The 12,797-nt window shown below is 43.8% G+C and overlaps 4 protein-coding genes across 4 annotated transcripts; 1 reads left to right on the forward strand and 3 right to left on the reverse strand.

The window, feature by feature from the left end:
- Window positions 1-656: 656 nt before the first annotated feature.
- LOC128297196 (GTPase Era, mitochondrial) lies at window positions 657-2,264 on the reverse strand. The gene is made up of 2 exons (XM_053032795.1): window positions 1,962-2,264; window positions 657-1,895 (listed from the first exon to the last, which is right to left on the reverse strand). The coding sequence occupies exons 1-2, from the start codon at window positions 2,190-2,192 to the stop codon at window positions 966-968; spliced, it is 1,161 nt and encodes a 386-aa protein (XP_052888755.1). The 5' UTR covers window positions 2,193-2,264; the 3' UTR covers window positions 657-965.
- A 399-nt stretch (window positions 2,265-2,663) lies between these two features.
- LOC128302116 (uncharacterized) lies at window positions 2,664-5,269 on the forward strand. The gene is given in 3 exon segments (XM_053038856.1): window positions 2,664-3,364; window positions 3,434-3,758; window positions 3,761-5,269. Coding segments are annotated over 3 exon segments (1,533 nt in total). The 5' UTR covers window positions 2,664-3,122; the 3' UTR covers window positions 4,727-5,269.
- Window positions 5,270-6,738: 1,469 nt separating this feature from the next.
- LOC128310872 (GTP-binding protein 128up) lies at window positions 6,739-8,521 on the reverse strand. The gene is made up of 4 exons (XM_053047611.1): window positions 8,368-8,521; window positions 7,416-8,251; window positions 7,221-7,343; window positions 6,739-7,138 (listed from the first exon to the last, which is right to left on the reverse strand). The coding sequence occupies exons 1-4, from the start codon at window positions 8,407-8,409 to the stop codon at window positions 7,036-7,038; spliced, it is 1,104 nt and encodes a 367-aa protein (XP_052903571.1). The 5' UTR covers window positions 8,410-8,521; the 3' UTR covers window positions 6,739-7,035.
- A 530-nt stretch (window positions 8,522-9,051) lies between these two features.
- On the reverse strand, window positions 9,052-12,197 carry LOC128310765 (WD repeat-containing protein 48 homolog). Its single transcript, XM_053047481.1, has 7 exons — window positions 11,943-12,197; window positions 11,460-11,850; window positions 11,171-11,383; window positions 10,218-11,101; window positions 9,670-10,137; window positions 9,379-9,579; window positions 9,052-9,299 (listed from the first exon to the last, which is right to left on the reverse strand). The coding sequence occupies exons 2-7, from the start codon at window positions 11,725-11,727 to the stop codon at window positions 9,204-9,206; spliced, it is 2,130 nt and encodes a 709-aa protein (XP_052903441.1). The 5' UTR covers window positions 11,728-11,850; window positions 11,943-12,197; the 3' UTR covers window positions 9,052-9,203.
- Window positions 12,198-12,797: the final 600 nt, after the last annotated feature.

The raw sequence follows: 12,797 nt of genomic DNA on the forward strand, positions 1-12,797 counted from the left end.
TTTACTTACCTTCCGGAATGGTGGACACACCTTCAAACCATCAAACATCATCCGCTTCTGCTCCTTCCGGTAGAACCTACTTTATGTGGCTTTGTGGCTCTGAAATCTCGTCGTCCATATGGGTTGGACAATTTCGAACACTGCTCCGAACCGTGTTCCGTTTCGGTTGGCGCCAGAACGGATTTAACGTCCATACACCGGCAATACCAAGTGGCTCATTTTTCCACTTTTGGGTTTCGGGTTTGGTTGAGCAGCAAGGCTCTCGAAACGAAACCTCTCGAACCCATCGGCCAAATGCATACGATTGATGGTGTCCCGCCAGCTGTAGCATGCCGCTTGGAGTATTGTCTTGTTTGCGTAATTTTCACGCATGAGTGTTAGCCTTTTTTTTTTGGAAGAGTATACTCTGGAGAGGAATATTCTGAAAACTTACGCAGTCGTCTGTATTGGGTAAACAATTTATCCGATGGTACGTGCACAAGTATGGGATCAGCAGGACTAATTCTCTTCGGTACTTTAAATGGTGAGCTTTAGCTTACTTTTTTCCAGAGGCCTGAAGTTGTATAACAAGTTATAAAAAAATAAAAAGATAATTTCTCATTCACCAATTTTTTTTGTTTAACATTCTACATTTTATAACCTTCAACACGCTGTGTAGTGTAAGAAACATTGATTTATTGAACGTGTTTTATTGTTGCTGAAGCTAGTGGAGGGTTACTAATGCAGCCTTTAAATGACTCCCTAAAGTGACCATATTCACTAGGTTTTAAACAGCAGCACACAATATTGTGACACAGTCTTGCAGCAATTCAATGTATGTTTCATTTAACAGAATTGTCTTGCACCACTCGTCTACCATTATCGGCAACACTACGCCACTTCAACCCTGTAAACTATTTTTCATGAGCTGACCAAACCGCAAAGCAAAGAAAACCACATCATAAACATAAACTACCATTCTCAGTTTATGACTTTGGTTCTTTGCAGCGAACTCGCGTCGTAATTGTAAGCAGCACGGGCATGCCGAACGTTTCGATCAGATCCGACGTAACCTGCTCGTTGATTTGACGCAGCTTGCCATTCGATTCACCACACACCAACCGAGCTATCCGGTCATTCGGACAGGTTACGATGGCGCTGGTTAGTATCTTACCACCCACCAATTCGTAGTACTCTAGCTCCGTCTGCAGTAGGTACGGTATCTCCTGGGGCATGAAATCAAGCAACCGTGCACGAACGCTCTGCACAATCAGCTGTTCGGGCGTTAGGTCCGTGTGTTCGTCTGGCATATGTTCCCACGGTTGTTGCTTCGAGTTGGCGTGTATAAAAGACATCACCTCACGCAACCCATCCCCGGTCACTGCGGATACCATGAATATTTCCGTAAAATTTGGCCATCCTTCCACGGGTGGTGAAGGGGCTTGAGTGATCGCCTCTCTATCATCAGTTACAGTGTTCGATTCTGTCACCTGGGCAGACTGCTTATTTCTCCGTCGTCTAACAAGTGGCCCATAATTTCGAATGTTTTCCAGCTGATTGCATGTCAAATTCCGAACGATGTCCAGCAGAATACGCTTCGATTTCAACGTATCGATTTTGTTCAATATAAGGAAGCTCGGTATGTGAGCGTATTCTTCAAGGACACGCAACAGCACCGGATTCAGTGCATGGCGTGTCCACGAATTCGAAACGTCGTGCACCACACCAATCAAGCTCGAGTGCTGGATTGCATGCCGGCATGCGGATACAAAATGGGTATCCAGCTGATGTTTCTTGATTTCTCGGTTTCCTACTAACCCCGGTGTATCGAAAAGGATCGCTTGCGAATTGGACTTGCTGTGAATAGCTTTCGATGCCTTTCTCGTCGTATGAACCTTTGCTGAAACTGGACAGACCTGAAAATAAACATTGTTCCACAATCAATCTCAACGACAACGCCTACTTTTATCACATTGGCCTACCCGATGGTCAATTAACCGATTAATGAGGGTGCTTTTGCCGGCATTTGGCAGTCCAATGATGGCCACTTTGATGAGTCGCTCTGTATTGTTGCTTGCCGGATTCTGTTGTTCTGTGCCATTGTCGTTACTAACATTTTCTGATAAACGAGCACTGAAGCACCGTTGACAATGTTGCAGGCCAAGAAAAGGAGCCGGGATGATACGAATTCTATGCAACAGTATTAAAGCCATCCCTATGCACGCGCATTACGAATTTAAGATAGAAAATAACAATCTTTCCACTGCCGCTAACCATGAGTTCGCTTTTTGTTTTGGATTGTGTTGTTTTCGATTATGTCACACGAGACAGCTGTCAAACTGGGCAGGAATGGTTGCCAACTTTTACTTTTGACGAGTTCTGTTGATGCCAACGTAGCCAGTGTTGCCATCGTTAATGTGTGTCTAACTGATTTTGTTTGAAATTTTAATTGAATTTCGTGAAAAATACATGTTTTGTGACACTAAACTTAACTTAAACAACTAAATTATTGTTTTTGATTTCGACAAGGCTGTTGAAGTGTATTTTACAACATGGAAAGAACATTTAAAACCAAACATAAACGCTACCACAATTTGGTTTTCAGCACATCTGGCAACCACTCTGCATCCACCAATCAGAATCGAACACATACCCAAGACACATTGTGCGCAGTTGATGGGGAGGATTTCCCACGGAAGGTCCATTCATAATAGCGCAACACTCGAATGGTTGTTTCGTCAGAAATTCGGTACTCCTTTACGCCCTTCGCGGGTTCCTCGAGAGAGTGAAAGGTTTAAAAGAAAAGCTACAGCATGGTGTGCGGTTTCCAGCACATTCATTCAAGCACGCCAACGGAAAGGAAGTAAAAATTACACGTTCAAGTTATTCACAAAGGTTTCTGTGCTCGTGACTACAAACAAAGAAAGGCAAAGCATTTGTTAAAAATAGGTGAAAACAGCATTGCAAACATCATTTCCATGATGCTGGTGTAAAAGGGCGACATTTTCACGGATCAAAGTGACATACTTTCCGTGATTTTATCGTCGCATTTGCTTCAGTTTCGGGTTTCTGTGCGCCAGCGTGGCACACACTCTTAGTGAGGTTCGCCCTAGAGAAACTTCTAGAACGTCATCACAACCATCATGAGCACCCCCATCTTTATCACTGTACCGACCAAGTACATCCCCATAAACGTGGCACCGGCGGTTGTGGCAAAGCCGTCGACCACACCAACAATGGTGAAGCCGTTGGCCAAGCGACCCACCTCGGTTGCTCCGTCATCGGTGGCTTCGGATGACGAATCCTCTTCAATGGATGAGTTTATTGTGCGCGGAAAGAAGCGCCGTCTGGATCATCTCACATGGGAGGAAAAAATTCAACGAAAGTAAGCACACAAACCAGCGATGTGTTTTTGCGTATGATTCTAATAACAATGTATTTTTACGCTCTGCAGGAAGCTAAAAAATCGTGTCGCTGCACAAACATCACGCGACCGGAAGAAGGCCAAAATGGAAGAAATGGAAAAGACGATCGAGGAACAGTCGGAACAGATTATGCAACTGCAAAACCGTTGCAGTTCATTGGACACCGAGAAGGGTGCTATCTACGACAAGTATCTCGATCTTGAGCGACGATTCGAGGATCTGCAAAAGCGCTTGCTGGCACAGGAGCAGAAGTTGGTGAAAGAGGAACCGCAGGAAGACGACGTTATCGCTGGTGACAGTGTGGGTTGCGTTACTGCCGGGCGCCAATCGGGATCAGCAGCATCCCCAAGATGCCCTCAGCAGCAGGGACTGTACAAGTGCGGTCCGGCGGAAGCGCAAACGACACTGCCCCCGACAGCGAACGATCCTCGGCTATCGGCCATCTGGAAGATCATTGCGATCTGCCTACTCTACAAGACATGTTCGAAAATTTCGACGTGTCCCACCTCGAAGAACTTGCCGAAAGCCTACTCGCAGGTATCGGCGCAGACCTGGAAGACATTGATCGCGCAAGCCGCTCGGCTGATGCCAAAAGCGAGCGCACCAGCCAGCGCCTGTCTGGATCAGTGGTGGGGCCCACAACAGCAATCGTGGAATCCGGTCGACCGGAGACCCCTACGGGGAATCGCCTAATTCTTACCACGCACAACTACAGCAAGTCCCCGTTTTACGAGTTAGCTGATGCACCACAGCTAAAGCAGGAACAGGAGGAACACGAAACGTGTCCCGATCCTGCGATCACCTTGCAGAATACGCAACCTGCAGCGATACTACCGAATAGTGATACACTTTACGGCACGTACGACAACGAAACGAACAGCATAACGATCGTGCTGGCAGACGATGAGGCAGTCAGCGAAACGACAGTTACTTGCATGGATGGACAGGATGTCGACGGGCCAAGCGAAGAAATAATCCTGCTTGAACATATAGAGCATGCGGAGGAAGAGACGATGGAAACAACCGTCAGTCCGACACCTCTCTCGTCGGTACCATTATCTCCACTTCCTCCCATCACAATAAGGTCACCATCGCCACTGCGAGATCTCCTATCGCCAATTTCGCAACAACCGCTCAAGAGTCCTGGTGGATTCTCTAGCGTTTCTGACGCCGGATACGAATCGCTCGGCTCGCCTACCCCGGCCTCCAATGCCAGCGAAACGATACCATCCGATCCCTACACGATGTCTCTCGATTATGCGTTAGGCGATGATTTTAACGAGTTTTGGAATTTAGATCCACTATTTCCAATTTTGGAGTAGAGTTGTAGTCAAAATCAATTCCTTTCTCGAAGAAAGTACGTTCGAACATCATGACCATCGCACCGGTGTCTTTCGGCGGTGTCAATGCCCGTTTTTCGTTGTACAAAGCTTTAATAAGCAAAGTTTTAATAGTTAAATCGTTAACTTTCGTTGTACATTTGTTATGTGTTTCTTTGATGGTATTTATACACCTGAACACAACAACCCTCTATGTGTTAAGCAAGCCAGGGTGAAAATGTACGTATTAGCATGTCTAACGAAGCCGTAGATTGTATCATTATTTAAGTAAGGATCTCTGATAAGTTTAGGTGCAATAGCTTTGTGGTAACATTTAATAATTACAATAATGGGTTCACAATTTTAAGTTCAACATTTGCACATCAAACTCCTAGTGGCTTTGTTGAAAATTTGTGCATTCTGTTCTTCTAATTAACTTGTTAAAATGAGCGAAGTGGGAGTTGGCTGACCGTTTACGTTGCACGTATGTCTATGGGCAAATAATCGATGTGAAAAAAGAAATAAAAATAAAATTCCTTCACACAACCACAACAAACCACAAGCGGTAAAAAGAAATATCTATTCATGAATGTAGAAAGAAATAAGGTACTTGCACGTGCATAAGAAACCATAGTAACAAATATTAAATTCTTACCATGATTCCTCGTGATAACACTTGCATACATAGTCGAATATTCTAGATCATTCGGAATGAAATTGCGCCGCGTGGAAAATTAACCATATGACGCAAATAGTCAAATCGAACGCATAAAATATTCAACTTTCATTTGGTATTTGTATCGATTTTTCTTTCATTAGCTATTTGCAGGTAAGAAGAGAACAAACTCATCCGATTACTTCGGATTGAAGTAAATTTAACTCACTTCTTGAACTCCCAATTCACCTTTAAAATCAAAACTGTAAGATAATCAGAAATTTAAAACCTTCCTTAATTATCTGGAGTTGATTGGAACAATGTTAAACACATCTCTTTCAAGCGATGGTAACGCTTAATTGGCTTTTTGTTCATGCAAAAGCAAAAAAAAAAAACAATTGAACCCGAACCGATACACAACGAGCGAACAAATGTAACGATGTTGCCGGAAATGTACGATGCTACAACGGCGCACCATCGACTGCAAGACAAATGTTAATCTTCCATCACTCATATCTCGCAATCGCAATGCAATTGCGGTGGGTTGGGATGATGATAAAAATTTATGCTCCCTTGTAGTGGCCCTTGAACATGTTTCACTACGAGAGCGATGTGTGTCTTCTTCACGGTGGCCTTGAACCTATCGCCAATTTTCCTGTCGGCCTCGAGAGCAAGTGTGAAAACAGGAATCCCTTCTTCTCCGTTCCAGAAGAACCTGTTTCCCGTGTCCGGTGGAAACGCACATGACGGTGGATGTATGGTGCGATGATGTACCATTAAGTTCTGTTGGCTCATATTTAATGGTACGCAAGATGGTACACCCGAGCCATTTGTGTGCCCACCGAAATCGCAATGCAGCGGTCCAATCGGTTGTTGGTCGTGCTGTTGATGGTGAGCTTTGTGGTAACGTGTCACTGTGACGATGCAGTTCCAGTAACCAGCACTGAGGATGCAGTCGAAACAGTGACAACGGAACATAACGATCCATCGTACCGAGGATGTTGGTGTACTAATGAGAACTGCCCCAATAGTGTGTCTAGTGATGGCTTAGACAAAGTGGATTGTGAACAGTGTTGTGCGGAAGAACAGATAACAACCGGCACGGATACCGACGACCCAACTACACAACATAGTGAGTTTACGATGAGTATCTTGTCCGCCACCACCACCACAACTGCTGCTGCTACTACCACTACCACCACCACTACTACTGAATCACCAGCAAGGACACATGGTCGGATGGTCCGCTTCAGAGGAAAAAGAAGGATGTCGCGCCCAACCACAGCCGAACCGCAACGCACACCAACTGTTAACTCTCGCACACTACTTAATCGGCGTGGCCTATTTAATCCGGAATTGCGCAACCGTTATCTAGGACGATTCCGTAGCACTACTACCACTGAACCGGGTTTTTGAATAAGAAACTAGTATGCTACCTATGCTACCTATAAGAAATTTTACCGAATAAACACACAATTTTGAACTTACAAGCATATGTGAGAGCGTATGTTTTCGGTTACAGTTAACAGATCAGAATGAAATGTGTTTGAATTAAAGCGGTCAGTTTTCATAATTATTTGCGCACATTTTTAACCCGATCGACGGACAATGAATCGTACTGGATAACACATCTTCCTGTTGCACACGGTTCGATCTTTTAAACCTTCTTTACAATCTGTACTACATCCTCATCGTTCAGCACGTGATCAATGCCGACCTTTTGCGGTTGATGTTTTACCGACGAACCCCACACGAGCGCACTGTTCCAGAGAGGGAGAATGAAAAATGTCGCATTTTTTAATCAGATTTCCTTTTTTGGGGAAAGTGCACCACTGTACTTACTATTTGAATTCCTTCGCAATTGTTCGATGAAGCTTGTTACAGAAACTTTCCACAGACGTATGCTCGTGGTGCAGCACGATCGGTGAACTGTAATCTGGCAGCTGTCCCTTCGGTTTAGTATAGCTAAAATAAGAACGCGTTTATGAGACCGTACAGCTTCACACACCCACCTAGAAAATGCCTGTGAATACATACATTCGCACCAGCTTCAGATATTGCCACATCATTTCAAGCAAATCGTCAAAGTTCCAGTGGTGATGGGCGGAAATCGGTACACAATGCGGAATTTTATAGATAACGTCCAGCTCTTCGATCGAGATTTGATCGATTTTGTTCAGCAGATAGATGCACGGAATATAAATCCGGTTGCCCTCAATCACATCGATCAGGTCGTCGGCCGTGGCATCGTACTTGAGTGTAATGTCCGCATTGTGTATCTTATACTCGCCGAGAATCGTCTTCACCGTGTCAAGGTCCAGCTCCGACTGCGCGACAGTTGCGTTCAAATTCACTCCGCCCTTGTCCTTCTTGCGGAAGGAAATGTTCGGTGGTTGCTTGTTAAGTCGCAGACCGAATCCTTCCAACTCGTGTTCGAGCAGTTTCTTGTGTGTCAGCGGTTTCAGTACGTCCAGCACCATGAAGATGAGGTTACAGGTACGAGCGACCGCTATCACCTGCCGACCACGACCCTTGCCATCCTTCGCACCTTCGATAATACCGGGCAGATCGAGCAGCTGTATCTTAGCGCCCTTGTACTTGATACAGCCCGGTACGGTTGTAAGCGTTGTGAACTCGTATGCGGCCACCTCAGAGTACACACCGGCTAGATTGGATAGAAGGGTTGATTTTCCGACCGAGGGAAAACCTACGAAACCAACCCGGGCGTCACCGGTTTTGGAAACTTCGAATCCCTGTTCCGATGCACCGCCACCACCCTTCGGGGTAATGAGCTCTCGTCGCAACTTGGCCAACCGTGCTTTCAACAATCCCAAATGCCCAGCCGTTGCCTTGTTACGCTGGGTTCGAGCCATCTATAATGAGCCGGGCCGTTCGAGAGAGAAAAAAAAACACAACAAATCATCATAACCTCGTCCGCATTCACAGGGACATCGGCAAGCGTACGATGAATATATACGCGTTCTCTTACCTCAGACTCGATTTGGGCAATTTTTTCCAGTATCGTACTCATTTTGTACGCCGCACGAGCACACTAGGAGTTAGTTAAATAATTCAACAAAGAGATAAATCATAGAAAAGGTGGCACGAAGCACCTGAATTCCTTAACTTTCCGGCGAAATATCGTGGTGTGTGGAATCGTGTAACGTTGACAATTTGCCGGCGTTTACAGCATCGAGATGAGAACTTTTGAAGGCAAATGTGTCTTTTCCCAGAAATTAGCGCGGAAGGAAAACAAAACAATTTGACACCCCTGATGAGTCCCAAATAACCATGTGCCATAATAACAAATAGCACCATGGAAACGGGCATTATAAATAATATTAAATTGCATGGCAAATGCAGATATAGCATCTTCCGGATTAAATCGAATTAACTCGGTTGCAACACGCTTTTAATATTTAATATTAACACGCTATTTTAATAAAATATTTCGCCGGCTTCTCATTCAAAAGAACTGTTGTTTTATACTTAGGCCATATTTACACTGTATCATATTCAGAAGCATGGATGCTATAAATATTGCTGATGCAATATTTTGAGCGGCAGTTGCGACTGATTGGAAAAACTAAGTTAAACAATTATAAGGAAGCCAAATAAACCCAGTATAAAGTTCGAAACATACACAACAATCCTCTACAAGCTGTGTTGAAAAGCCATTTATTTTTGTGACTATTGCATACTTTAGCTTTACTATCATTTTTTTACATTCTTCCACATCACTTGGCATGGAACATGTACAAACAATATGTATTCTTTCGATCATGTCACATAACATCCATGATGTCGTAAGCGTTAGCCCCATTTTTAGTTGAATTTCGTTCGATAATGGAAAGTTAAATCAGATGATTGCTTCCAAATGAAATGCCTCACCGTGCGAAGATCCATATTGGGATCACATAACTGTGTACGGGAAAAAGATTAAGAGACGTAAATAAACGATCATTTGTTGCACCGACTATCAATTTCACGATGCACTTACCACCTCGTTACATAACAACTCTATCCGTTCCTCGGCCGGTATTTGACTGCTTTCGGAATTACCATCACTTTGGCTGTTGTTTTGCGAGGAGTTTGAATTGCCGGTGCTTCCAGCCGTTGGCAAATCTGACCCCAGCACCTTCTCCAGGACATGCTCACAAACTTTTCGACATTGGATGAATTCGTTCGCTATCAATCGTTCCTAAAAGATGGCACCAAGCATACCAAAAAGATTTTAAATCAGTAAGCAACTGCCTTTCCTTCAAAGGGAAACAACAAACTACAAACATACCTTCTTGTTGCGATCCTGTTTCAACATTGATGGATGTGCCAAAAGATAGAATGGAAGCTTAATAAACTTGGGTAGCGTCCTATCAATAACCACATTTGTAACCCAGGACGGGACTGTATCATTCAGCAGCGCGCTTTCCGTTTCTCCAGCAGCATCTTTAACAAGCAGCCGGCACACATTTCGGCCACCGACTTCACTAAAAATAATTGGCGTATGCTTCGGCACACTAAAGTATTCGTTGCCACGTATGTCACCATCGCAACCATTTTCCAATTCCACCGGTCCGCCCTGAATGTGGTGATGGGGTGGTGCAGGTCTCCAATGCTCGAGCAATGCTTGCAACAACAAACTGCCATAGTTCACTTTCGGATCGGATCCGGGTTCTGCATGTTCTGGAAGTCCAGCTTCCGCCGAAACCCAAGCCGCGAAACAATCGATCTCATCCTGTCCCAGCACTATCATTGGCATCTTGAGAAGAAAATAATTCATTTTAATATCACACTGGCAAAACATTAAACACACATATGGAGCAAAGACAAAACACTTACACCAGTTTTTAAATCCACCATGAACCAATTCGGCACATAAATTCGTTGACTACGTTTTTTGATTTCCTCCTCAAAGTCCACCTTCCCGAGATCTTCGACCTTTTTAATCTTTAACACATCGTAGATGGCTACGTTTTCGTCCGTATCGCGGGTAAGCATAAATCTCTTATCATTTAACACGTGATATCGTTTGATAGCGGCTCCACCTTTAATGCAGGCCACCTCATATCCTTTACCGACGTTCGCTGTTACGGTTCCTGCCGGTACGGACGTAGCCGGTCTACTGTTAGATGCCGGTGCCGGCACAACAGAGGCGGATGCACCATCTCCGCTACCATTGTTAATACTACTGCAACTGTTCGAGTAGCTATAGTTGCATAATTTATCCGTTTTGTGGAGCTTCCAACAACGAATGTCCGAGTTCCATGTGGTAGCCCACACGCCTGTCTGGTCAATGTTGTAGCACATGCTCAGCACGGGTGCTTGCTCTTCGCAGATTAGAACGCTATTAGCCGGATTGCGCAGCTCGGTCATGATAATCTTACGATCTCGGCTTCCGGAAATGACGTGTGAAAAACCATCGGTCATCAGCAAACACCAGACACCTTCCGAATGCACACTAATTGTTTGAATGCAACGCTGCTGCCCGATGCTCCAAAGTTTAATCTTTCCGTCCGAGCTGCCAGACACGACCTGCGTGCCATCCTCCGACACAATTAGTGCTTTCACATTTTCTGTATGCCCTTTTAGCTTTGCTATCTTGTTGCAGGTTCGTGGGTCCCAAATTCGAAGCGTGTTCTCCGTCGATCCACTCACAATTATTGTACCAGATGGATTCATTGCTAAGCTGTAGATGGAGTCCTTTGATCCCGATATACTGGACGCTGAAATATTTGTAAACGTTGTCGTTAGCATCAACAATCTCACAATCGGTTTCAAACATCTGTTGTTACTTGTTACTGTGTTGTTGGAGGCAGTTAATGCTGTGAGTGTGTTTACGTCCCACAGAAAAATGGCTTTGTCCAATCCGGCACTGGCGACCTGCTCCCGGTCCTTGGCGTATGCCAGCGCCTGTACGTAATCCCTGTGTGTACGCAAAGTCGACATGCAGAAACCTTTGTGTGCATTCCAAACTTTCACTGTGGTATCACAACTTGCGCTTATCACTAGAAACATTTCAAAAAGGACAACTTAGTAAAACTTACGCCGAATATAACGGTACGTTAACAATGTCAATCTTACAGTTACGACCACCGCAGCATAAGACGATATCATTCACCCAATCGTTATGGTGCTCCATGCTTTGAATGTACGGCTCGGAGGAGGTAGTTTGCGTCGAGTTCCATAAACGTATAATAGCATCCCTTCCGGCCGAATAGAGCCGACCATTAATTGTGTCCAGTTGCAGTGCATTTACTCCATTACGGTGTCGCTTTTCTTCTGCATCACGTATGACGAAAGCCACTTGCATTTTCTTACGCCCTCCTTGGTTGTTTTTATGTGTTAGCATTTTGGAACCGTTTACTATACGCAACCTGATGGAATCTCAAACAGCAAATCCGAACCTTTACTTGATCGGTACACTACTATGAATTTAGCTTGAACAGTTGTAAAATATATGTCAATCTGCCTCCTGTATAAACAAAGATTAAATAAGATCGTGGTATCAATTAATTTCGCTGTTTTATACTGGTTTATGGGAGCAACATGTTAACCGGTACTTACAGTAGTTAGCTTTCCTTAATTCAACTCGTTCATCGTATAATTTATTCTCATTTTCTGCACTTCCAATATAAATGACTAGGAACAACCAAATTGTTTTCACATGTTAACACACCGGAAATAGTTGTTAGCTAAAATATAATCGTTCCTCTACTTTAGGCGACTGGAATGTTATATCTCGTGGTTGATAAAAACACAATTTTTCATAAACCACAATAAAAGATGCAAAATTTTCTCAACTTTTCTGATATCCTCTGGAATCATACACCTTTTCTATATTGGAAAATGTTGTGTTTTCGTTTTGTTCGCTGTATGTGTTGGTTGTTTGACAGTTACGAACGTTGTGTTTATGTTTAGCGATTCATTAGTCGATTGTTCACAATGCGTTTATTCACAAAGCGTTATTTTTTATGGGTGAAAAAATATTTATTTTGCCTCTAGTAAAAGAAAATCGGATAAAATAAAAGGCAGAAAACTAGAACTAGACAAGAGTACGATGGGAGCATTGAGCATTGAGCATTGAGCATGAGAGCAAAATTGCTACCGGATCTTCAATAATTCGCCAGAAACGTTTCGTCTATTCCATCCCAAGAATGTACAGAATGTCCTCGAGTCCTGCTAAAGCTTTGAAAAAGTCACTTGAAATGCTAAGTACATGCAGTTCTCGAGACACACTATTATAACGGACCGCTATAACCTGGGAAAATCCGCGTTACTCGAATTTCCATGTAAGTTAAATCCTGGATCAAGTTCCTTTATATTTCAATGTCGCCGAGTCGAATTCCTTCTCTGCACTTAATTTATTCAGTGAAACAGGCGGTTTTTAGAAAGATTACATTAATATAAGTTAAAGACAAA

Source organism: Anopheles moucheti, chromosome 2 (assembly GCF_943734755.1).
Source record: "Anopheles moucheti chromosome 2, idAnoMoucSN_F20_07, whole genome shotgun sequence".
Classification (NCBI taxonomy): Eukaryota; Metazoa; Arthropoda; class Insecta; order Diptera; family Culicidae; genus Anopheles; species Anopheles moucheti.